Source organism: Filicampus tigris, chromosome 11 (assembly GCF_054856515.1).
Source record: "Filicampus tigris isolate MCC_2025a chromosome 11, RoL_Ftig_1.0, whole genome shotgun sequence".
NCBI classification, from domain to species: domain Eukaryota; kingdom Metazoa; phylum Chordata; class Actinopteri; order Syngnathiformes; family Syngnathidae; genus Filicampus; species Filicampus tigris.
In genome coordinates this window covers 18178244-18205828 of record NC_141227.1, presented here as the reverse complement: position 1 = coordinate 18205828, position 27585 = coordinate 18178244, and the positions used below count along the sequence as shown (strand labels likewise).

Here is a 27585-nt window from a genome sequence, read left to right as displayed (position 1 = left end):
CTGGATTTCGCTGACCTGTGCAGGTGTACCTCATGACGTCTTCTGTGTGACTATAAAGAACTATTTATACCTCAAATGCAGATTATGCCGAGTGGTTGAATGAGTCCTCATTCCACCTTTGGGGATTAAATCATAAAATAAGAAAGAGGCTTGAGGCCGTGCGAGAAGTGTCGTCTGGGAACTATTTGCGTCCCGGGATAGGTTACGCTTCCATTTTCTTGACTCCTCAACCCATGTGGAGTGAATTATAAGGACTTGATGTAACATTGTGTTGAGATCAACGTGTAAAAAGCCGGTGCACACAATTGGTGCTGCTGCTGCTGGTTTGTGTGATATGCTAAACATTGTGTAAACATTGGCGAGCATGGTTACCGTCGCCATGGCAGCGCGACAACAGCTCTCGCCTCGGCCCCTCAAACACGGGACAGCGCTGTTATTTAATAGTTGACTACGCATCATCCCGGCGTGTTTCTACCACACACACACACACACACACATCAGCAGCCCAGCTGTTGCTATGTTTTGCCCTTATCGCACAACAACAACAAGCACGACAAGAACAGCCTGGCCTGGCTTCAAGAACCCAAAGCCCCCAAGTCACCATGACAGACGCTTTGATGGATGTCGCTGACATCATGAAATGATGGTTTATTCTATTTGGGAAGTTGAGGCAGTGACCGCTTCAACGCCTGACCAAGATTTGGTGTCTTGTCGTCGCGTCTAAGCGAAGATGTGGCCAACTGGGAAACGTCCATTTTCTGGAGCGATTATATTCATTTGCGAGATGGAATCAATCCCAGCTGACGAAAGGTCATTAGCAACACTTTTTTTGAAAGGTATCGGGTTCTCGTGGAAGTTGTCGATACCAGCCACTGATACTTCAGGCAAAGAAAATCTTACATGGAGTAAGTGCTCCTGAGCAGTAGTTGTAGATTGAATTATTATCTGCGTCAAAAAGAAAGGTCTTGGTTACAATTTTTGTCACTGTTTTCAGTGAAATATTTATGTATCAAAAATACTGGCGGTATTGGTACTTGGTATCGGTGAGTGCTCAACGTGTGAACACTTGTACTGGTAATACCAGTCTCAAGCCTCACATACCAGTCTGGTATCGGTCTGAAAAAAAGTGTTATAAGAACTGAATTTGAAAAACAAAAGTCAAAACCAAAGAAAAACTATCATGAAAAATCTGATAACAAGCAATCATGACTCATCTTCAAAAAACTGGTAAACCGGGATTTGTCGCTACTTGGGCCCTGAGCAACAGTGATGTCATTTTCAGTCAACAGAAGAAACAAAATGGCCGCCCCCTGAGATGGCTAAAAATGGGTGGATTTTTCTGCTTAACTCATATTCCACAAACGCAATATTCATCAGAATGCAATGTTTGGACTAGAGAAGGCACATTGAACATATTATTGCAAATAATTTGGGGGGTTGACTTCCCCTCTAAGAGAGATGAAGCGTAACAAATTTGGTGTGTTTATCCACTCTTCATTTTTAAGGACATTTCATCTTTAAAAGGGGAAGTCAACCCAAACAGAATATGTTCTATGCAAGTCCACTAGATTAAACTTATTTCAATATTCAAATTCACAAATAACAAATTCCAATAAATATTGCGTTTGTGGAATAAGAGTTAATCTACCCGTTTTTAGCCATCTCTTGAGGCAACCATTTTGTCACTTCTGTCGACTGAAAGTGACATCACAACTACTCAGGGCTCAGGTAACGACCAATCACGGCTGACCTGTTTTCTGTAGCTGAGCCACACCTGAGCCCTGAGTAGTTGTGATGTCATTTTCAGTCGACAGAAGTGACAAAATGGCCGTCCCCTGAGATGGCTAAAAACGGGTGGATTTTGCTGCTTAACTCATATTCCACAAACCAAAATTAAATCAGATTGCCGTGTTTCAACTAGTAGGCCTGCTGGGAACATATTCTTGAAAAAAAATATGTTTGGGTTGATTTCGCTTTAAATGTTTGCTTAAAAGCCTTTTTACACTTGAGAAGGTTAAAATATCGCTTGAAACCAATCAACTATTGCTGCTCTTGCAGAATTTTGATTATTTTCAATCTTATGCCAATTTGTAGGTACAGTATTAGTAATGTATTGCAAGTCATCACAATGCACAGCAATGCATTGAAATGCAATGAAATAAAATCTTTTCCGTCTTTGCTTTGTTTTTAGGATGTTTTGCTTGATGTCAATGATCGAAAGCTTAAGTTGTAATTTCTAACAACTTGGTGTCATTTTCCCTCCTATTTTGAAAGGAATGTCCCAAGTATTTGGAAATGTCATCTTTAAATGCTATATGAATATTTTTTACACTTTTTTTCTTCAAGTGCACATTCAGTGTCTGTGTGAACGGTAGGCAAACTATGGAACAGTTCCCAGCGAGGTTGCAGTGTCACACTCAGTAGAAATTGCCAAAAGACGAATGTTCTCTTGACATTTTCACACGGACGTGCAGCTCATTGGCTCCACAAAGAGTGACAAGAACATCCATCACCACAAATCAAAGGAAGGTGTGTCCGCTGCTCCCGCTTCTGCTACTTGGAAATGCCAACTGGAGGTGTTTACTCTTGAAACCATGGCGACGTACACACACACACGCATTACATTACAGCGTGTGCAAGGATTATGTAAGCGCTTGTGCATCCAGTCTGCAGCTCCTGCAGAAAGCATGCTTTTTATACTGGACTTTTGCTGTGTATTTCACTACATCTGCAGCTTCAATTTGAAAAAAAAGAACAAAAAAAACCTACTATGTGTACCCCTAAGTGCCAGAGAAGCTAAACACTTTCCTATTTTCAAGCGAAAAAAAATGAAATGTCATTGACTGTGCATGAGAAGAACTTCTCTTTCAGAACATGGCAGCATGTAATTAAAATGAATGTTCATTATTTTGATCTTTTTTATTCTTATTTTACAAGTAGCCTAAATGGCCGTCTATTTACATTTACTTATTCAAATAGTATATACATTTCAACCTTTCAAGCCTCACGTGAGAAACTTTGCAAGCATGAATGAAAATAATGTTTTTCCTGTCACTAGTTATGTATGTCGTCATAAATTAAGCCTGTATTAAAGTATTGTATTTTAATATTTTTGTACTTTTTTAATTAATGCATGTCGTTTTATTAAATTCTTCTAATGCAATAAATATTGTGAAAAACACAATACATAATAAATCCATGCTCGGTAATTTTTTTTTTTTTTTTTTTACTTAGTATCAATTTCAAAACAGGCAAGCATGAATTTCAAACCTTTTCTGGGGGTCGTGAGAACAAAACCTTTTTCTTGTTAATTTTTGCTGCCTGCTGCCTTTCAAAATTTTGGGGGTAACAGGGGTGGGAGGTGGATGCCCTTCCTCAGGTGCATTTACCTGCCCACTAGCCTCCCCCCCTGTTATTTTCAAATCAAAAATGGTCTCGTCCTGTCTTACCTCGGTGACCTGCTACAACCTTATAACCTGCTTTCTCCTCTTCCCGGTGCCTCAGATCAGCTGACCATCTGCTTCTGTAGTATGCAAAGTCTTGAGTGGAAGCTTAGAGGGGATTTTCTTTTCTTTTATATTGCGGGTCCTAAACTATGGAACAACCTCCCAGTGCACGTCACTCAGACGCACACACTATCAATTTTCCTTAGCTTTCAACACAGCTTGAGACTCAGCCCTTATTTTAGTATCTTATTTCTTTTTATCGCTCTAAATGATCTGGTGCGTCTATATGTCATTTATCGACAAGTGAAATCATTGGCTTATTTTTTTCCCTTATGTTTGCGTGTGTGTCTATGTTTTTAACGTTGGTTTGTTTGCTCGCGGTAGGTACGGTGAATAACTTACCTGGGCATCCTGGGTCACGCAAGCGAGCGAGACACTTGCCACTACACTTCCCAGAACGCTCTGCGGTGACGTCACCGCGTCTTTCTCAGCGCTTGTCCCCTCCCACTCGGGCTCGCTGGCTGGCTCTCGCCCGTGGATGTGTGGATTTGTGGATGAGGGGGTCACTGTGTGTTTACGTTGGAAGGCTCACAACAAAGGAGAGCCTGTCATTCAAACCCGAGCCTCCACTCACACTCACTGGATATTCTCCTCCACGGCGGACACACTCCTCAACCAGCCTCCTTGAAGCTTCAATTGGACAATGTTCACCTTTTTTCATGATATTACATTTTTGCCTCCGGTCTTCTTCTTCACGTGCCGGTGAGCTAGCCTGCTAAATTGGCGGCGGCGGCGGCGGCGGCGGCGGTGGTGGAGCAGCCCAGCCCGGCGGCGGTGGAGCTCAGCCCGGCGACAGTCAGTCAGTCAGAGACCCTGGAAATAAAGCCGTCATTGAACCCACGGTCAGTCCTTCACACGCTCGCCACTCTCTACTTAGCCTCAGTAAGGGGGGTTTAGGCTCTCTTAAAGGCAGCTAACAGTCGTTATGGTGCCACAGAGAAAGGGCTAGCTTGTTTTTTAGTGGTGGTCCCAGCTGTGAGTTACGACTGGGGCGCGCGGGGGGAGGGGGGTGGGGGTCTTTCTTTGTGCTCATTTCCTGCTTGAATATGTGTGTCAATACAAATAAGTTAGATTTATCGCCTTTGTATGTGCTCCCGGGTTGTATTACTTTCCATCACCTGCTCTTTCCAGTGTGCATGCTGACCTGTCAGCAGCAGCGCAGGCTGCACAGGCAACAACATTGCCTGATAAGGAAAACAGCAAGAAGGAGAAGCTGTGTGTGTGTATATGTAATGCTGTCTAACTAATGCTGTAATGCTGTTTTCATCACAGGCAGATGTGTTAAATGTACAGAAACTGGTGTTAAAAAAATATTCTGGTAAGGTAGAAGTACAGTGGTGCCCTGAGAAAGCGCTCAAATCTCAAATCATATTTTCCCTTTGAAATGAGTAGAGCCGCCATTAATCTGTTTAGGCATCCCTAAAAATCCAACAACAACAAAAGAAATCGAATGTGTATTCTACAGAGGTGGGGGACTGGAGTCATGTGACTTTGGACTCTAATTGACTCTAATTGACACAAATTTTATGACTTGCGACTTGCTTGACAAAAACCTATGAAAGACTCGACTTTACCTTGGCTTTCATGACACTGGACTTGAGCTTGGACTTATATTCATAGACTCAACTTTGAGTACTTTCCTGGTTGTGAGGGTGTCGGCCATATTTGATGTGGCCAACGTAAACAAATGCACGTCAACTTTGCTGAACTTCATGAAGTAACAACCCACAAAGTAGTTTTAGTACCCATTTACACACACTAATGACTTGACTTGCTTGACATTTGGTGGCGACTCGGATTGACCTGAGTTTTTTCCACAGTGACTTGGGACTTGCTTGAAGATTACGACTTGAGAGTTACTTGCGAATTACACATATCTGACTCAAGTCCCATTTCTGGTGTTTTATGAAGGAATATTGTACTGTATGAATGAAGATGATCATTTTCATGGCTGGTTTTGAACACGTCAAGGAAAAATCATGGCAAGCCTTCGCAAATCACATCAAATGAGGTAAGGGGTCAGTTCTGGCCCGCGGGCCTTGAGTTTGACACCTTAATGACTTCCCCTGACTTAGCCTTGACTATCTCTACATCATCCCCTTCCTCCAGCCTGTCCCATTTGAAAAGATGTGATTGCAAGTTTGCAGATTGGGATCACGCTCACTTCCCGGTCGCCTTTTTGCAGAAGGGTAAACTTCCCATCTGTTGCAGCCCCCTGGGGCTCTGTTGCATGGGTAGAATCAGGACATTCTGCAGGCTGCTACATTGGGATGTGGTAGTTGGAATTGCGGGAAGATGGCCGGATAGAAGCCGAGTACCTCATTTCCCCCCCGGAGCTGTATGAAATAAATGGCACCTTCAAAACCACAATGGCAGACTTCCTGTGTTTCACAGCATTGCTTCTTTATTGATTTTTGTCAATGGATGGCAGGTAAGGCCAATCACATTTTCTTGCACCTTACTCATAGTCAATTAGTCCCGATCCGATACCGAGGTAAGACCGTCAAATTTTCGACAGGATGCACATGTTGGCTGAGTTTTTGAGTATGGTAAAGCCACAAAAGAGACGAATAAGAAATAACAAAGTGAGACAATTGTGGGAAAATGTCCGGAGAGAGGTAGAGCACACAAATATTGAAATTTGAAAGTCCTCAGAGAGACACGTGAAATTCATGGCTCCTCCAAACCAAAATGGCAACAAACATTTTCGCCAGGATACTTAAATCATTTGTTGAGTTTCAGAGTAATGGTAAAGGTTGGTTTCGGGTTTTGGGGGTCTCCTAAAAGGTGAATCTTTTTTGAGCACGATACGCCTGTTGGCAGAATTTTCAGAGAAATTTGCGTGTCTATTATTGGCTGAGTGTTGTACAGTTTTGCAGAGGACGTTTGACAATGTACGCCTCTCCCTCCGTTCCCGACGTTAGCATCTCAATTTCAGCGAGGAAACACGAGCTGATGGTGTCAGAGGGGAGCAGGCAGATACTGTGATGTCTTAATGGAGGCTCGAACGCGTACACACACATATAAACAGACACGCACGGTCTCAGCGGGATGCTGCGTTACTGTTGTCCATGAACGATTGGGTGAAGGTCAGACTGGAATGTTGAATGCAGTTCACGTTAGCACACATGATACAACAAGTCCATCCACAAAGAAAGTGAGGGCGTGACACTCGCCTTGAGTTAAGAGCCACTAAGCGATTTCAGCACATTTCAAGCCTGATTCTGTGTTGACTCACTTAGGAATCGGGACTGATTGCAGTTTATGGTGGAAACGAGAATAGAATATCGATACAAGTAATGGAATAAAAGGTGGCAAAAAAAAAAAAAAGAAACTATTAATTCTTCATATTACAAATATTAGGCAGTGAAGGACGTTAAATACAGTTCTTGCTCTGGATGAATAAGTAAGGGCATAGAATTTTCTGTCCAGCTGCACACATCACATTTAAGGGAGGTGACTTTTTAAAACGCTGCTTCTGAAAAGACATTGCGTCGTTTTCAACGAGGTGTCGTGGTATTTTTTTGTACCTATTGTCCACATTGTGCAAGCCCAAACTGTGTGTGTTTGATTTGTTATCTTTAGGCTGCCGTGACGCACATCCCACATGCAAAACTTAAGAACTTAAACATGTCAACTGTGTATCCGATCCAGAAAATAATGCTGTACGCGGAAATAGGGCTGTGCAATTAATCGAAATTCAATTACAATTATTACACTCCACGATTACAAAACTGGCATATTCATAAAAAAACATTATGAATTAATTATTCTTATCCAGCGCTCTAGTGTTTTTTTTTTCAAGACAAGGAAATCATACTTCAATTTATACATTTGCACTTTTTTTTAATTTTATAACTATCCATCCATCCATTATCTGTACCGCTTCTCCTCACAAGGGTCGCGGGGCGTGCTGGAGCCTATCCCAGCTGTCTTTGGGCAGTAGGCGGGGGACACCCTGAACTGGTTGCCAGCCAATCGCAGGGCACACAGAGACAAACATCCGCACTCACATTCACACCTAGGGGCAATTTAGAGTATCCAATCAACTTACCATGCATGTTTTTGGAATGTGGGAGGAAACCGGAGTGCCCGTAGAAAACCCACGCAGGCACGGGGAGAACATGCAAACTCCACACAGGGAGGCCGGAGCCGGGATCGAACCCACGACCTCTGAACTGTGAGGCGGACGTGCTAACCAGTCGACCACCGTGCCGCCCATTTTATAACTAATTTTATAGATTTTGTTTGGTCAAAAAGGAACTTCCATAATTATAGTGTTTCAAAGAAATGTATTTGTATTCATATTTTTTTCCGTTTAAACATTTTATTGTTTTGTACCATAAAATAAATGATCGTTTGAAAAATCATGATTTCAAATTATCACCTAAAATAATCGCGATTAATATTTTTTTTCATAATCGAGCATTTGGCTCTTGACTCAAATTTATCTTTCCATGTCAAAAGCAAAATTGTCTGCCTCTACCATAAAGGTTTTTTTTTTTTTTTCACTGTTCCAGTACTTCCCATATAATACCGTGTGTATTTACCCTGTGAAAAGACGCCAAACAGGGCAGTGTAAACGGACAAACTTTGAGGTCCGAAAAGGCGCTGAAATTTTGATTGAATTTTGTGAAGGCGTCAGCCGTCTGTGCGGAAATATGGCTTAGCTGTAGTGCTTTCCTTTGTTACAGTTGGCAGAAAGACGCCAATTGTTGCCGCTCGGCGCTCTGCCCACAGTACATTATACACATTATCAATTCGTTTTGATGTCCAGTCACTCAAAAGCAGGAATGGGCAAACTTTTGTCCTCAAGGGCCACATTTGAGTTTTCAAAACGGACAGATGGGCCAGGTCGTCCGTAAATGAGGTCATATGATTTATTTTGGCAATATTTTTGATGCTAGTATTTACAAGAAATGAATTTACCAATTATATGACAAAAACAACAAAAAATGAATACATACATTTATAATTAACCAATTATAAGTATTAAAAAAAAATACAAAATTAATTTAACAAATATAACAGGACTCTCTTGTTAAAGTAAATAAATGCTTGGTGGGCTGCATCTACAACAAGCAAACATTTTGTGCAACCTCACTCATTAATGTTGTATTTGATTAAAAAACAACATATTGCTAGCAGATGTTGGGTGTGTGTGAGGGTCTGGTAAACAGCCTGAAAGTTAGCAGAAGCATCTTACATCTGTCCTGGAAAGTGGGTCAAGCGGTGGGCACGTTTTAGCGACCTGATTTCAACATCCCCCCCCAAAAAAATCAAAGGGGAGTTTTTCCATCCTTAATTTAGTTGTAGTTGATACCCATCCTGCATTGGCGACTCCAAATTTGACTAGCATTCAGAATTTGATTAAAAAAAACATTGTTATGCTCATTAAATATGCTACAAAAGTCGCACAAAACAATTCCAGCGTCACAATGCGCATATTCACTTGTGACCAAAGATAAACTACACTGTTTTATTGGTTTTATGTGGCCTTTTATCATAGGCAACCTAATCATTTTGTCTAATCTGCATCTTGATATGGCACTTTGAAGGTGGATGGATTAACTCAGCAAAAGAGAAGTGCTCACTAGGACCTGACTGATACGGATTTCGTGAGGCAGATTCCGATATTTGGTGGAATAAAATTCTGTTAACCGGTTAATTAGCCAATTAAGAAAAATATAAAATAACTTTTTTTGTCCTTTAAAGCTTGCATGAAAGATATGAGTTACAGGCAGAACAATCGAGTGTTTTGTAATACTTTGCCCTTTAGTATTTAACTTTAAAAAAGAGAAAAATCAGCGAAAAACTGCCGATTTAAAAAAAAAAAAAAAATTGAATGCTTTTATGAAGGTCTTTTTTGTCGGAAAAAAAACCCAGCCCAAATTTTGCAGATTTTTGCCATTTGAGGGCTAATATCAACCGATTACTGTACTGCATTTTTCAGACCTTTTAGGCGCACCGTATTATTAGGCACAATATCAATGAATGTGTCTATTTGAATACATTTTCATACATAAGGTGCACCGGGTTATAAATTGGATTATGTTTGTGAAATATTGTATGTGAAGTAGTTTATTCTAATTGCTATGCTAGGCCACGAGGTCATTCGCTTGAGTCGTATCCCTCCGACAGCCGAAGTCCGCTTTGTCCATGTTGGAAAATCCAACTAGAACGGAGACGTTTCAACCTAATATTTCATAGACTTGTTCAATTCTAATTGATGGCAAAAAGTGGCAAATTCCATTCCCACATGAAAAGAGGCCGCCTGAAGGCAGAGCGCATTTCTAGTTTCCAGCCAGCGCACGGAAAGCGTTGTTATTAATACGCACGCCATGTTGACACACGCTGACCTCCATAACAACAACACGCCGAGTTATGCCGTGGCATCGTTGAAGACGGCGCATTGACATGAGTTTGTCTTCATTACGGTGCGTTTCTGTGCAAGCGTGTGTTTGTGTCGCTGCTTTGGATCCTGTTGCTGTTTGTTGTCATGTGGTCCGGTTGAATCATTGATGAGGCTGTAACTGGAACATTGCCCCTCCTTTTCCGCATGTCATCACCCCCTCCCCATCCAACCGCCCCCCCCCCCCCCCGGGGTGACGCTCTCGGGAACGTCGCACGAGGCCGCCCACATGCCTCCACTTGAATAAATAAAGGCCTCCACTCGAATAGATGCCTCATTTTACCTTCTCAGGACACAAATAAACCATATGTGAGTAATGGTAAAATATTGTCTTTCCTCAGAATAGACGCCGTGTTAGGTTCATTTCAAGTATTTGTGAATTTTCTCAGATGGTGAGCTAATAGATGCTCCAAGTCAACTCAATTAGATGCCTCCTTTCCTCCTCAAGGAAACGGAAAAAACAAAACAAGACCCTTTTCACCTTCAAGGAAAAAAAGTAAACCATAAGTGTTTAGAACATTGCATTTGCTCATCTAGTGGTCTCCACTCGCATAGAAGCCGTGCCTCAATTGATTGTCGGGTCCACTTGAATAATTAGGTGCGCCGTCTCAAATAGATGCCTCCTTTTTCCACTTACAGTAAAAATAAACCTAATGTGATTATTTTTGTGAAAGATTGCATTCCCTCAAGTGGTTCTTCGCTCTAATAGATGCTGTGCCTCAGTTTTTAGTCAGATCCCTTTTCGCCAAAAGAAACTAGGGTGTGGTTTTAGGGCCTGACCGATTAATTGACCATTTTAATCAGCCAATATTTGCCTTTTTTAAAATGGGCAAACAAAAAATCATCTTTTTTTTTTCCTCCAGCATAAGACATAGATAATGACATGAACACTTTCTGCCCCCCCCCCCAAAATCGGCAAACAAAATCAGATTTTTGATGATTTTTCTTTGTGTTGTAAAGTTACTAAAGGAACTATTGTCAACCAGTCAAATGTTCTGCCTGTAATTCATATCATTTATTTTTTTGTAAATGTTAAAGGATAAAAATAGAAGCTCTTTTATTCCTCATACACTTCTTTAATAAATTGTCTGACTAATTGGATTTCAGATTTTTTTTTAACCAAATGTCACAATCGGCCTCTTCCTCAAAACAATTCATATTGATTGGGCCTTAGTTTGTAATTAACTTTACTGGACTATGACTGAGTCCACCATGTGTCACGGTACGCCACCCACGCAGCAGATGTGGCATCTGTCAAGCTGACGCTTTTAAACGCGTAATTCAAACGTACCCCTCGGCAGAGCATTCCAGAGCAATAGCTGCTTAACGTTGATCTGAAAAACATGAGTGATTTTGGCATAGAACCATTTTTTCATTGGGCCAATTACAATTGAGCCCTGTGAAGTCTGCCTAGCAACAAGCGGCCAGGACAAATATGACTCAAGAGTCCTGTTTCCAGAGTCGTCAGGAAGGTCAAGGCTGAATCTGGGGGACCTTGTATTCTTGGACCAAGCTGCTAGAGCTGCCATGTTGTCTCACAGCCTGCACTCAGCAACTTCTTGCTGGTGTCGATGAGTCAATTTCATTCTCAGCGGGAATTTGGCGCCAAAGCTTCCGACTCCTGTTCCCGTCTGCTTGTTTAGGCGCAGTCAGGGGTGAGTGGCATTGATCGTGCCGTCATCATCTGGAGGGGGAGGGCTGGATGGGGGGGGGGGGGGGGGCGATGCATTTCGCATGCTTTTGAAGTGAAATGAGTCATTTAAAAAAGAAAAAAAAAAATCTGAAATCAATCAGACAGGTGTGGTCAAACTTGGCCATGCAGTGGTTGGTGGTCTCGCCTGCGCTCGCATGTGTTTTCAAGCGCGTTTACATTCCACACCCTGTGCCTAATGCTCAAGTCCTCCTCCTGACCCCCCGTTGCATATTTCGTGCCTCGCTGTTTAGAGCTGACGAGCATTGTTGTGGCAACGCTTGTTCAAAAGTCAGTGAAGTGCATCTGGGGGTGGAGGACTTAGTCAAGTCTCCGGAAAGACAAGTTCAGTCTGCCAGTCTCTTTCACACAGAGCTTTGGCATTGTGGATTTCGTTTTTTTTTTTTTTATACAGAATCCAGTCAAGATCACTTTCACAGAGCGACAGAGCATCAAAATAGTTGTCGAGACAAACGCTTTCAACACAACAGGGTGGGAGAAGTAAGTGTCGGGTTTTAGATTTCGCACCGCTGTCGGATAACCTTACACACAAGCCGCCGTCCCGCCGCTGTTACGGCTCTCATACTGTCTGGTGTCGTTTATACAGAAGAGTGGCGCCACCAGAAATGCAGGAGGACTCACAGAAAATTTCATCCATCCCCGTGGAGCAATTAAAAGACAAAAGAATGGCAGAATTTTAACAACATGGATACAATACAATACAATTGTATTCACATAGCGCATTTCATAACAGCTAGAGCTGTAACAAAGCAATTTACAACAGGATACAACAAAATGGAATCAATAAATCAACATAAAACACGATATACAATAGACACCGGAAAAGAGCCGAAAATTTCAGGTCTGATCAAAAGCCAGAGATTACAAATGTGTCTTCAACCGGATTTTAAAAGTCGGTAGAGAGGGGGCTTGCCTAACATCCAATGGGAGGTCATTTTAATTCACTGCCAGACATTTTCAGACCCTCTTTTACTCTAACGTTTGAAAAAATTTGAAAAAAAAGATCAAAAATAAATTTCTGGGATTGAATGGCTGGACTGTGAAAAGACAAATAAATACGTCAATGGCAGTGAATGAGTTAATTGGGAAAATGAATACTTAATGTTGTTTTTCACCCAATCACAAATCGCACACCGACACCTCCACGTAACGCAACCGGAGCATAGTACAATTACGTGGCAAATTTGCCTGCCATTGTGCTGTTTTTACAGGACGTTGACACTAAAGGAATTTAGACAAAATGACAAAGGGTGATCTCTTATGTTTGTGGTTTTTCTTTGTATTAAGAGGACTACACACACACACACACACACACACACGCATACATATATAGCGTGATCCTCCAGGGAGCAAGGAGCATGAAAGAAGTGTGTCCTGTCTAAAAGTGGGCAGGGAATAGGGACTTCCTGTGTGCATGCTATCACTTTAGCCTGTCTGGCTCCAAGCATTTCCTGGGAATGTTCCTGGACATAAGTGTTGGGACTTACATAACACACCCGTCTTCTTCTTCCACAGCCATAAATTTGCACCACGTCTTTGGCAATGTTGACTTTGTGATTGCCTTCCACCTGGCTCCCTTCTGGTCCTCCAGAAAAGGTCTTCTAAATCGATTTTTCACTTCCGTCTTGAGTTCTACTGGATCGCTGTAACTGCCCGCCACGTACATTTCTGTCCCAGACTACATTATCTCCTTTCCCCAAACTGCAGCTCAAATTCTCGGATGTGCTCGGGCTTGTCCTGTATTGATAATGCATGTCTTATCCGTCTGACCGCTGTGATTCTCGCTACATTAATTTCCCGCATTGTGGCTTCCATTTTCCGCTGCCCTCAAGTCTCCTCTCTGACTTTTATTGTCACGGTGTCTGGAAACCATTAACGGGATGTTTCCCCCTTTTGTTCAGAATTTTGACATCGTTTGTGGGAAGAAGTGAGGCGCCCCATGAGCTCCACGTGTTTTATTTTTATTTCTTTATTTCATTATTTTTTAAAGAAAAATGTGAGGTTCGACAACGAGTGATTTGTCCAGAACGGTCGGTCGTCTTGAAAGCCGTTTGCTCATGTTGCCGTGGAATTAAACACTTCCTTATTATGTCGACAAGGAAACAACAATCGGGTGTTATTGTTTTATTTCCCCCGCTGAGCACAAATGATCAGACCATAAATATCCTAATCTAATCGGAAAGCAGAATGTTTATAAAAAAAAAATAAATAAATAAAATAAAATAAACATGGGTCTTGAGTTGATCAGCTGTGCTAGTAGCTTTTTCCTTGAAGGCTTCGCGAGGCTTTAAAAGACTTAATCAGCTTTGCAGAACAGGACACAGGCCAAATGGGTGCACGTAATTCCAGGCTTGGATAAAAGAAGTTGTTGTTACGCCCATTTGACCAAGTGGATCAGCTGACTGGTACCACTTAGCGGCTCCTTGTTGCCTATAGAAGTACTATTGTACCAGTAGCTGTCTTTGAAAGTCAAAACAAAGCATGGGAGTTGAAACGGCACAATAGGCTCACCAAGCAAGGATAATTCATTATATAATTGGATTATATTCACCCACAAAAACAAGATGTTCTGCCAACTTAAATCTTTATCTTCAATGCTGTGTAAATATTGTGGGTTGCTTTTTTTTTTTTTTTTTCCCCCCTCCCTGCTCCTTTTGTCCCTTTAGTCAAAACGTGCGCAAACGTGATTGTGAATAGATGAACATTGTAAATGTTCAATGATTTAACATACGGTAATCAAATCGAAAGTACATAACCGAGGTCAGACGTATCCACAATGTCAATAAATAGCTGGTTTTGCAACTTATAGATTGGCGCGATGACTTGACTTCGCCACTCGTCTCATTTGTTGTCATACGGAAATAAGGGGAAAAAAATGATCCCGCTCACGTTGTCTGTTTCAAAGTGGGGACTTAAGTCGCTTGTTGCTTTTTTGAAAAGTAGTCGCTAGAACGTCAGAACAGTAGCTTCGTTCCCCCCCTCCCCAAAATGTAATAATGAAAAAAAATTGGGGAAAAAAATCGGACTCTATATGCTAGGGATGAGCAACTGGCGGCCTGCGACTCCCAAAAAATTATATATATATATATATATATATATATATATATATATATATATATATATATATATATATATATATATATATATATATATATATATATATATATATATATATATATATATATTTATAAAAACACCTTTTTTTTTAATCCAAAATTTCTCCCAAGAACACTGACAAACATTCATTGTACGTTTTCCACGACAACGTACAAATGGAGAAAAAAATTATGGAAGAACCGGAAAAAAATTAATTTAAAAATATTGGGGAAATATTTTTTTAAAAATCAGCGAATATGCGAATTTGCCAGTGCCGAATTGCAATTATGTATCGACTGCAGTTTTAAGTTGTAATATCTCCATTCGCCACTAGATGGCAGACAGGGCATAGTTGCACTTCTACCTTTTTACCGTCCAATACTACAACATGAGTATGCCGAATCATCTTTTGTCGATTTGGAAATATATGCAGGAGAAACAAAGTAGCATAAGTCGAGACGCCACATTGATATCATCGTACTTCTTTTGTGAATTCCACAAAAGAGTCTCAGATAAATGTTGCGAAATGTGAACAAGACTGTGTGAAGTGTGAATTCTCTCAATGACTAATCTCAATCATTTTTCGTTTGATGTCAGCGTTCCTCAGTGTCATGTGAAAAGCATCTCAGCAGGCATCTTTTCACATGCAGTCGACCCAAGTCTTTGTTGTTGTGCGAAGCGTGAAGACGAAACGTGAAGTTCGTGTGTGAGTTCCTGCTGCTCTTTAGTGGCACTGCGGGGCTGAGGTGTTCATCAAACCAGGCAGGATGTCGAGGGAATCATAAAAGGCGCAAAATGGCCGAAAGCCTTTTGAACGTTTGAGGATGTGGTGAATGTCGCAAATGACCTTCAACATACGACAAAGGTCAGAGACCACGTTTGGTTTGTCACGTTGACCTGCTGTTAATATCTAGCAATCATGTTGACGTGTCACATATCCAAAGCAGAAAAGCAGATGACAGATGATTTTTTTATCTCCTAGATTTTAATATCTTATATCCTCAAAATGTTTTTTTTCTTTTTTGTTTTTTTTCGTTAACCTGATTGCGTCATTGCCTCTGTCATTTAAAAAAAAAAAAAAAAACACATTTTTTGCGGAAAACAAGAAAAAAAAACAAATTTAACAAACAAGAAAATGAATTAACCACAACCCAAAAACATGTTTGTTAGTTTCCAAGGCTCATTAAAAACTCTGTCCTTGGGTGTCAATGTGAGTGCACTCACTTCTTTTCCACAATCGGCAGCGATAGGCCCCAGCTCGCCCGCGACTCCTAATGAAGAAAAGCAATCGAAAAAAAAGGATGGATTAATACTTTCGTGAAACAAGGAGAAGGGGCAATAAAACAGGCCAAAATCCAGATTTTTAGGGGGTGAGGCCGGGACAAGAGACTACCGGTACTTGCAAACTAGCAGTGCTTTAACCAAATGCAAGAGTGTAGAAATAAGTTTGAAGTCAAGATTCCACAGAGCTAGCAAATCGAATTTCCTCGGAAAGGGCATTACAGAGTCCTACAGTCCGAATAATTAAGGAACAAACTTCTTGATGACATTGCTTTTTTGTGTCGTTTTTTTTTTTTTTTTTTTTTTTGGGCGCAGAAAACAGGTCACAGTCTCAGTTGGAACACATTCAAATTCAGCACATTTATACATTTAACGTGGGTTACTCGAGCAGTGAGTATCGCTGATTTTATTTATACTGGCGTGTGGTTGGTTTGCCTTTCCAGTTTCGGGGTGGATACACTAGAATAAATAATGTCTTGACTGTGCCGTATTGCTAAAAATAGATCCGCACAATTGAGACAAGACAAGACAGGAGTCTTCTCTCATTTGAGTTGAAATTATTAGCAACTTTGATGCTGTCAAAATAATATACATATTCTGTATAGTGTATAACAACCAAAGGTTGCGCAGTGGTCCACATTTTAGTTGACCATGCATTTCTCGTTTTGGTGGTTGTATTTCAGATGTGCTTCGTTTCACCGAGACCTAAGAATAGGATTAAAAATAGCCGGTAAAATATAAAATACATATAATAAGCTCAAACTAGACGGACGTTCCACATTGGCCAAGTGTCGCTTTGGCGGGTGTCAAGTGGCTTTTGTGGCTGTCATCAGGGTGCTGATCTTGCTCGCCTGCAAAGTCTCTTGCCTTTCTCTTTTGTTGTACCGCTGTGTGTGTGTGTGTGTGTGTGTTTGTGTGCTGGTGTCACTAAGCAGCGAGCTGCGTGTCACAATGAGGTCAAGGGTGTGTGCACACACAAGCACATGCCCACACAATATGCACTCGTATAATTAACGTTACTTTTTTTTTTTTTTGCAGATTCCCATGCGGCTTCTTATACACTATCATCATCATCATCATCATCATCGGAGTTTAGAAGTCTAAAATTATTTTGTCCTTTTATATATCTTCAAAATAATAGAAATCATTAGTAAATGACAACGATTTTTAAAATAAGAATCTTTTTTTCAATTAGAAATTGTAAAAAAAAAAAGAAAAAATAAACAACAACATAGAAGCACGGAAAATGTATTCAAAATGCAGTTAAAATATTTGCCTACAGTAAAACATTGAAGGCAAGAAATAAGAACTTTTTCATTCTTTACTAACAACTTATTTGAAATCTATATTTAAGTTGTCTTTTTATGATTAAGAAAAATAATCATAATAATTAGCCTTGGCGAGGATTCCAAGTTCTTTTATCCACATTGAAACTTGTGGAGGGGAAGTCAGTCCAGCCCAAAGTAAACTTTCCACTTCCATGTGGAAAAAATCTTCTTTTTGTGGCTCATCTTGTGATGCAGCACAATGTGACATTTGGAGGTTTGAAGAACGAGAGACTGTGAGAAGACGGAAGATCATTTGAAGTGAATATGCTCAACCCCCGGGTGATTTCTCACCTCCCTCGCCACATTCACATGTGATTGATCCATTTATAGTTGACTACTGTGGCATTGCCACACGCCAAATATAGAACTCTTGTTCAACGCAAGGTTCACACGCTGGAATAAGAGCCAGCCACACTTTTTCAGTTTATGAGGCATGGAGGTGTTTATTAATTCATAATCTGGAATTTCCCCATTGTAGAAGGAAAGTGGTCTTAAATCTGTTTTGGCTGAAGTTGAGGGTTTTTTTAAAAGTCTTTTTCCACATTTTATTTGAATTTTTTGTGAATAATGGACACATCATAGAGTCAATATTTAGATCAGTGGTCTAAGTGTTCATCAAAAATGAGGCAGTCGTTGTAACATTATGCACAGTTTGACCATTAAAACTGTTCATCGACAATGATTCCAGTAAACTCTGACAATTATGTGGTCACATCCTTGTTAAAAAAGGAAACTTTTTACTCTGTTGTTTTCCCAGGTGTTGAGTCAATCGGGTTAACCGTCTAGATCGGAAAAGGGTGCAAGAGAGTATGACCCGTGGAAATGTGCAAAAATGGGGCCAAAATTGTACATCCAAATACTCATAGCTCATTTCCTGTACATTTTAGGGTAGGGCTACTTGAGACTTTTTGTATGTCTTGGGGTGCTATACCCGCCTTCCAATTTTCGTAGTCCTAAGTCAAACATACCGGGATAGGGCTCCATTAAACCTCTGTAGGTAGCGCTACAGAACCATTTTTTGTACTCAACTTTAAAATATCGTAATTTTCACCAGGCCCAATGTGTGTGCAAAGTTTGATGAGTTTTCGTGCATGTGTAGGCCCTCAAAAATGCAAATGATTACTGAGAAGAAGAATAACACGATAATAATAATAGTAATTTCAACAGAAACAATACTTGGGTCCTAATTACACCTTGTGTATTTAACCAAACTTCATTAACCTTTTCTCCCGAAGGTCCGCTAGCGTAATGCTAACACACAATGCAAAACACCATAGACGGGTTAATGAAACTAACATCGGTGTTGCGGTGATTATAAACCTTTTAACAACTGCAGTGTGAACACAAGCAGTAGCAACGCGTGTGGAAAAGGCATACAACAATGCTTACAGGCATCTATTCTTCATCCTCTGCATAAAACGACTAATATCATGTTTTATCATCAAATGTTTAATTATGTTATTATGTAACTATATGTTTTTTTAATTTTTTTTTTTTTTAAGTACATTACTATAGAGTGCTATTTCTGTACTAAAAAACACATAAAAAAATTGTGTTGGTGTTTTTTGGGCACTGGAACTGATTAATGACTCCCATGTCAAGTGTCATGCGTTCTGAGCGTGGCCATGACTCAAACTTGTAAGTCAAAGCACCACTATACTTCCAGTGTGGATGCGTCATTACACTTTGCTCTAATTTGCGCACAACTGAAAACTTTGTTTGAGCCTGAGCGAGTCCACTCAGGAAACCACATCAACACCTGCGCTGTCTCAAAGTCACAGAAAATCGGTGTCACTTTCCGTTTCTGATGCACGCCTCCGAAAAAGCTGGACTCATTGGTGACCATTTTGTTGCTAACGTCCCTGCTTCCCTTGCAGGGGACGACTGACGGACGCCTGAAGCATGAGAGGCTGGAGCTGAGGCTCAGCTGACCCCTTCCCCTTCCTCCTCCTTTCCCACCCCTGCGTTCCACTTAGCTCAGCACCACCCCCGACTCCCTGTCCCATTTCCTCCTATCTGCCTGGCGCGCCCCCCCTCACCCCCCCCCCCCCCCCCCCCCCCCCCCCCGCTGCAGCCCGCCCTGACGTCCATCCATCAGCCGAGCCCGATGTACTCCCCCGAGCAGGAGAACATCTGCACCACTTCCATCAAAGTGCCAGTCAAGTATGGAGAGCTTATTGTGCTCGGGTAAGCAGCCCCCGATTACACCAAACGCTACGGTTAAATTCTGTTTCTCCGGATCGCCGGGGGTCCACAATCTGTAGTTTGGGTGTGTGGTTTGGAATCGGAAAAGCCTTCTAGAACATCAGAACTTTATTTGGGGGTTAATCAAAGGCACTTTAAAAGGTGGCCGGTGCAATCTGACTCCCATTTTACATGAGTTTGAATGTGATTGGTTAATTCCCAACACAGCCATAGAAGCAATTATATGACAGTGTGCACACTTGCACAACCACATAAAAAAAAAAGAATCTCCTACTGATTAAAAAAGTTTTTATGAGGTTAGGTCACATTAGGTCAAAAGTAGGGGTCATCGTTGTATTTATTTTGCATTGGCATTTGGGATTCCTTGAAAAGTGGTACACACTGTATGGAGCCCCTCACCCCAAAAAGTTCTCACACTTTGGTACCAGCCACTGTGTTCAGGAACCTTTTTTTCTGAGAAGAAACACTTACTTTCACATAATGTGTAAATAAAAAATATTTTGAAATGTTTGATTTACGATTATTTCTGCGGGAGTTGATGCATGTTAAAATGCTGGGGAAATGAATAATGCCAGTGTCATTTGCGTTTTCTATAAGCTAAGGGGGAAAAAAACTATTTTTATTTTTATTTTTCTATTTTAAGGTCCTATCAAGCAATTTAATATTTTTTTCACCACTATAACAGTTAAGATCATAGGCTAATATTAGGGTTCTAATACACATTATGAACTCTCCGTATAACCAAACGTCAGTGTTAACTCGTTGTAACCACGCAACAACATGTTGTGGTTCAAAGCGGTGAAAACGCAGCCAGCGTCATTAGTGGCTGTGTGTTTCAGCACGCCACAGGAAGTCAGCACAGATGGAACGCGTCTTTCAGGAGCCTCCCAGTGAAGCCGCCCAGACGACGGCGTGTCAGGAAGCGTCCTTGTTTTTGTTGTTTGACCGAGAACGCGTCCGCCGGGGTTGAAAAACGAGGTCGGGAGCAAGACCGCGCTCGGTGTTTGGGAAGCGTAACCATGGGAAGCGCATCGCCATGGCGACAGGGCAGGGCCGCTCGCCGGGGACGGCGCCGAGCTGCGTGGGCAGTTCGAGCCCGGGTTCCCGTGGGTAGCAGCGGTGCTCGCAAACATGACCACAACAATGGCTGTGAGTTCAAAGGTTAAGAATGTCTTCGTATGGAGTTCGGCAAGGAGCCACATGTCAAGCTTTAAAAGTATACGTACAGGCTGTAAAGGAATGTTACAAGGTCTCGAGTGTGTTTTATGGCAAGTTATTCAACTTTGCCGCCATGCCGTGCCTGCAAAACTCAAATTCTTTACAGTGAAGTGTCCACCATCTGAGTGATTAGCAATGGCCACCTGATGGCCTCTTTAAAGAAAAAATGGGAGACTTGTTTTTGGGCAAATATTTTTTTCATGGAACCTTTTCTGATTATCTCAATGATTAATCGATCAGATAGAAATGAATTTAGCATTTATTAAACAACAATGCCAACATGTACAGTAAAAAAAAAAGTGCACGCCAGGTGTCATTTTGTGCACTTATCGTGTCTGCGACTTTGATTGTCTGCGGCTTTAAAAGGTGTCGGCTGGTGAGTGACGTGTGCGTCAACGAACGAGAGTGGGGTTGGCCGTTTCGAGCTTCGTTTAGCAGCTGGTTGGTAACTGGCTTACTGGCACTTCCCACATACAGTAGCTACGTCATAATATTGGATACTCGCTTTTACACCCGAATTCACATTTGAATCACCATCAATTCCTGCACGGTTATTATATATACTTATATAAGCATACCTAAAATATACATACATATGGGGGGGAAAAAAATACATTAGCATATACATGAAAGTGTAGCTGCAATTACTATGCTAATATGGAGTCGCGCATACATAGCACAACGCAGTCCAGAGAGGCCACGCTTGTTTATACAAGACATACAAGTCAAGACTTCACTCCTTGATGTGTTAATGCGCTTCTTCGTTTGGACTCGTGTGCGCACATGTTTTATCTACTTGGGAGTAGCAGACGGGTGGAGTGGACCTTTTTTCACATTCGAATAACTTTCCAGTAGAAACATACAACAAAGATCCATTCGGAAGATGAATAGACCGACGCCCAATGTGAATAAAGAAAAGTAAGGATATTGGGCTATCAGGCCAAATGATTGTCATCAGCAGGTTGCAACAGAGATGGAGAGACTGGAAGAGACACAGAAAGGCATTGAAGTGGACGACCTTGAACATTTTATTATTGGGTCAAACAGCTGTGGTGCATTTTGAAGAAATGCCTACTTACGATATCTGTAACGAATCATTCAATACAGTGGTACCTTGACTTACCGGCACCCCAACTTAGGAGTTTTTTAAGTTACAATTTTGGTCAATTTTGAAGTGAAGTGGAAAAAAAAAAAAAAAAAAAGAGCCACAGTCCCCCAACAATTTTATTATTTAAATTATTGCACAGGACAAACAGTCAAACACATAAATACAATATGAGAAGACTCTCAACGGACTGCTATAAGCCACCATTTATACCAAGTCGGCTTACACGCAGGCAAACTGGGCAGCTCCATTCCAGCTCCTGATGTCACTCGCTAGGCCACACCCCTTAAAGTCACACACCCAACACGAATACTACAGTGATACAACTTATGCGGGAAAAAAAAAAATCTTTCAAATGCTTGCATATTTCCCCGAACGTTTTCCTCCGCTTCTTTCTGACGTTTTTTCTGTCGCATGCAACGCTACGACCCTTCTAAAAACATCGGCCTGACCTAGAACCAAAAAAAGCAGTCGTGGAAAAAAAACAAAACAGCAAAGCAAAGTGGAAAAGCCTTGAGAGGTTAAAGAAGCGGAGCCAGCCGCCTTTTACTGCTTTTTCCACGTTGGAAAATTTCCACGGTAATCTGCGTGGCAACACCGGTTTAGACCAGCAAAGTTTGAGTCAGCTGTGAAACCGAGCGACATGTGTACACGTGTGTTGTTAAATAACACGCATGTTGTAATGTCAGAGGTTGGAACGCTGGGATGAGGAGGTTAGCGGACGTACAGGAAGTGTATTGTGTTGCTGTTGGCGTGAAGGTGTGTGTGTGTGTTGCGTGCTGAAGATGATGATGATGATGATGAGGGAGGGTGTGGTGAACGTTTTTTCCAACTTCCAGCTGACTCGAGTCAAAACAAACCTCGTAGAAGCCGTTTCAAGGGAGGATTCAGTCACTGGTGTGCACACGTTGTGCTTTTTTCTTCTCTTTTTTTCCCAGAGTGTGTGGTTTTCTGTTGAGATGATGTAACGGCCCCCCCAAAAAAAACAAATTAACAAAAGCATGCTTTCATATAGGCTAAATGTGGCTCAAGGGACACAGTGGGTGACTTGTTATGGGAAAGTCCGCAACTTGCGTTCCTCCAATGAGCGTTTCTTAAACAAAACAGCAAACGTTTGACGACGCTTTATTATTCATCTCGCAAAAAGTGCTGCTTCACGGTGAAGCTCTATTTATCGCGGGGATATGTTCCACAACCGCCCGCAATAGGTGAAAATGTGTAATAAAGAATAAATAATATCACAACTTTTTTTTATTTATTTCTTTTTTTATTTGAATGAATATTTTTACACCCCCCCCCCCCCCCCCCGTCCCAACGCTTTCAGAACTGGCGGATAACCAACAGACTCAAGAACATGAGCAATAAAATTCCAGCCATTCAATCCCAAGAATTTATTTATATTTTCTTCAAATTTTATCAAACGTTAGGCTAAAAGAGGGTCCGAAAATGTCTGGCGGTGAATGAGTTAAAGATCACGAAAACAAATGAAAAACTGACATTAGAAATAAAACATTATCGTAATGAAATCAAATAAAAATGAGACCGAAACAATGAAACAGCAAGCGCACTGGAGGATGATACGAAAACTATACACACAACAACACACCCCCAACAATGAATTCACTGCAACAATGCTCAATTTCTGGCGACCAATCAACAGGCAGCGCCTTGTTTAGCTCCACCCTCTTCGAGCGTACCACTGCCACCGTATTCGAAAAAGCAGGTCCTGAAAAAAATGGGACAGGTGGGATATTTTGGAAGCAGTAAACCACTTTTAAGGCTTTTTGGCTTTGTAGTGAGCCCCCCAGAAATAACATTTGTTATTTATTATTCTTTAAGAGTTTTGAGAAGTTAAAGCTGCACTTTGTGATGCGTTAAAGTAAGTTGAGTTTGGGTCAAGTGAGTAAAAAAAAAAAAAAAAAAAAAAAAAAGAAACGCCCGTGTGAGTGTGCGTACGTGCTCTCAAGGAACGGAAGCGTTAGTTTTTTTTCCACTGTATTTATTATACAGCTGCTGAGACGATAATGTCCCATTGTGTGTGTTTGTGCGTGTGTGCGCAGGTACAATGGCTCTTTGCCCAACGGCGATCGAGGCCGACGCAAAAGCCGCTTTGCGCTCTGCAAACGGCCGAAAGCCAACGGAGTCAAACCCAGCACGGTTCACGTCGCCTGCTCTCCACAGGCTGCCAAGGTGACACGTTAACACACACGGATACACACAACACACACACACATAGTGTGTATTCTACCTTTACAAAGATACAAACGCTCACTTTTGCTTGTATATTGGACTTTTTCGAGATACTGGCTGTCCTTCGGCTGATTTTTTATTTTTTTTTGCTTTGACTTGTCATAAAAAAAAATTGATATAAGCGTTGTATGGTGGCAGTGAACTCAACTTACTTTACAAGAAGCGGCAGTTGTGCAGGTAGTTAAACAGAGAATTTCACAAACAACCACATAGCTTTGCCTTAGGAATGACTGCTTAGCATAATGCTAACAAAAAAAATGCAATGCAATGTTCTGACCCTTCAAGTAACTAATACTTGAACACAAAGGACAGAGCAACTCATTTAGACAGACAATGTACTCACTGGCATATGTTCTTTATCCTCTATGAAGAATGACACTTGAGTGTCTTACTGTAGAGTTGAATTGTTTAGAAAACTAATCTAATTGTTAATTTTTCAATTTAAAGGGGAAAAAAATCCTCAATATCGCAATTGGGATTTAACAGGCGATTATTTCTTACAAGTTCCTCTCCAATGTATTTAAAATAATTCAAATATTAAAAAAGAAAGCCTACGACCAACCTAAATTAGCAGTTTTTGTTTTCCAAATTGCAGCTCTTGCGATTTGAAAATTGCTTTCGACTACGTTGCGATGTCGATTTGAATGTGATCAATTGTTCTGCCCTAGCTTACTAAGTGACCGTCTCTATGTGTTACTGTTTGTTTTTATAATGTACAATATTGTAGACGTTACAAAATATGTTGTTTTTTGGGGGAGGAGGGCGAATGGAAGATTTAAATGGGAAAAGATAATTTGACAGACGTTACGAGTTTTGTCACATAACAAATCAAGCTCCTATTTTACGGTGCCACTGTAGAGTTACTACACTGTACGATGTAACCATGGCGACACTTTGCCCAATTCCATTATTTCCAATAGGAAAAGATTCTAAATCCGAAGAAATGGCATATACAACATCCTTTTTTTAAGGTTTGCTTTTTCCCCAAAGTGCGTGTGTGTGTCCAAGACTGAGTGCAGGTTTACTTAAGGTGAAAACGATAACGTTGAAATGGAACACTGGGAAATGTTTAGAAGAAAGAACGCAATTGTAAACGGATCATTTGGAGGAATCGCAGCGTTTTCCAGCGTGCGATGGGTGAAACGCAGGGTGTGTGTGTTGACATCTGTGCCTAATATACAGTACTTGGTGTGGACAAAAACACACACACACACATGCAGAAGAGGCCCAGCTTTTAGGTCATCTCACATGTCTGGAGGAGCGGTTGTCTTGCGGGTGGTCCCGGAGCGTTTTGGCTTCATTGTCCAGACCACAAAGTGACGATATGAACTCGCTTGACCTTCCTTTTGTCTTGACTGCAGCTGGACCTTTGCTGCCGGTTATATGCGAGGGCTTCAATGTGTGTTGTCTTGCGCCCCCTTCAGGCCATCAGCAACAAAGACCAGCACAGCATCTCGTACACGCTGTCCAGAGCCCAGACGGTGGTGGTGGAGTACACACACGACAGCAATGTCGACATGTTCCAGGTACTACACGCACACACGCTGCTGTGAATAGTGAAACTCCGCAAAGAATTGAAGCTCATGCAGAACGATTTTTAATTGCCTTTAGATGCCACAAGATGGCGGCAAAGTCATTTTAAAAAAAATCAAAACACATAAAATTCAAAACTAATTTCCACAATATATCGTTGAAGGTGTGTGATACGGGCCAAAGATTAATTTTAGTGAGTATCTGGATCAAGGATGTGTTTTGACAGCAAGTTGTCCACGCACATTTGAATTATCGTCCATTATGATGACATCATCAGTTGTGGTCATTTTCCATCTTTAGTTTGTAGCCTAAAGATGAAGAACCCGACGTCACCTTAGATTTAAAGTGACTAACATTTAATAAAAGTAATTAAAATCAAGCACGATTGATTAAATACTTAGAATGTGATGAAAAAGTAAGAATTGTTAGACAGAGTGTAAAGAATTCAACCATTTGCCCGCCATGATTAACTCATTCCTGCTCCTTCTGGAGTGTCTGACTTGGCCACCGGGGGCAGTATAATACAGCCAAGCAGAAACAAATGACAACGACTCTGACTCGGTAAGCTGCAGTCACAGTTGCATTCTTATGCAGATGATAAAGAAAATATGCCTGTATGTACTTTTCCATTGTCTGTGTATGTGTTAATGGTCGTTTGCTTTCCAATATCTAATAAAGGTGCTTAAAGCTACCGGCAGATTGATGCTATCCGTTCGGCCATGTATGGCGTTCTCATTGTTTGATAGCATCAAGCTAAGCAGACATTTTTAAGGCAAAGCGCTGTGGTTGTTTTAAATACACAACGTATAATTCTCTTGGTTTGATGTTTAGTTTGACGGTAAACTTCAGCAGCTTGAAGTCTCTTTTTTTGGACAAATCCTTCATTTTCTACATTTTGCCATGAAGCTCATCATCATCGTCATCCTCCTCCTCAGAAGCACAAACAATAAGTGTCATGATGGGACTGTCCAAGGTTGAAATTCCCGTTTTCTTTGGGCACTTAGTCGCATCTTTACACACACTTTCGGCCAAAGCAGTTCCTCACTCGATACATTTACGGACCTTTTAAGTACCTGCCAGTGTCATTAATATCTGCGAATGCTACTTAGAAATGCTCTCTTTTATTAATGATGCTGAATGCAACATTGTTAATAATTAATCCTCCTCCGCCAGAATGTTGTCAACAATGTCGAAAGTGCCTTTTAACGTCACCTTGATGATAGCGTGAAACACTTAAGTGTGATTCATTTCGCTATCAGGGGCAGCAGAGAGAACCTCGTCTGTGTTATTATGGGATGTAGAGGACGCCCTTCACTTGACATTCTGACTGCGTTGTTGTTGTTTTCGTTTTTTTTTTTTACTAATTTTCCCATTCGACCTGAATGCACCCCGGCTAAATGTCGTAATGGAGCTAAAAAAATGACGTAGATGAACAAAGATGAAAGCGTCTTTGATTTCGTTCTTCTTTCGCTCGCTCGGCCCAGAAAAAAAAAAAAAAAATAGGTCAAATGTCTTCTCCGCCGGAGTCACGCATGCAACTTTAATTCCAAACCGTGTTTAATATTCACAGCGAAGTCAGAGGTTAAGCTGCAGGGCGGCCGACGGGAGAACAAAGCGTGAAAGATGTACTACAGATGAGGAAGGGAATAATGGAAGAAAGACAGGAAGCATTTTTTTTTTTTGTCTGAAACTTTCTGCAAAGTTCTGTAAAGATAGCACGCAAGTCTGAAATCAGATGTGCGCTATATGGACAAAAGTATTGGGACACATCATTGCACCAACATGGCAATTGAAATGTGAAGAAAATCTGGAATTTTTTGGTAGGTAGGTTAGATTAGTAGGTAGGTGGGAATGCTTTAAATTATGAATGTAGTTGGATGGGCAAGTACAGTACATAGGTTGGGTAGGTAAGTAGGATAGGTTAGGTAGGGTAAAACGGT

At 41.2% G+C, this 27585-nt stretch overlaps 1 protein-coding gene across 1 annotated transcript in view; it reads left to right on the top strand.

Moving 5' to 3' along the window:
- The first annotated feature begins 3516 nt into the window (after positions 1 to 3516).
- peli1b (pellino E3 ubiquitin protein ligase 1b) overlaps positions 3517 to 27585 on the top strand; it is a 29980-nt gene continuing 5911 nt past the window's right edge. Inside the window, exons 1-5 of the mRNA XM_086045630.1 lie at positions 3517 to 3722; positions 3831 to 4348; positions 19212 to 19521; positions 23923 to 24052; positions 25537 to 25638. Coding sequence (XP_085901756.1) covers positions 19442 to 19521; positions 23923 to 24052; positions 25537 to 25638 — 312 coding nt within the window. The 5' untranslated portion in view covers positions 3517 to 3722; positions 3831 to 4348; positions 19212 to 19441. The remainder of the gene's footprint in view (positions 3723 to 3830; positions 4349 to 19211; positions 19522 to 23922; positions 24053 to 25536; positions 25639 to 27585) is intronic.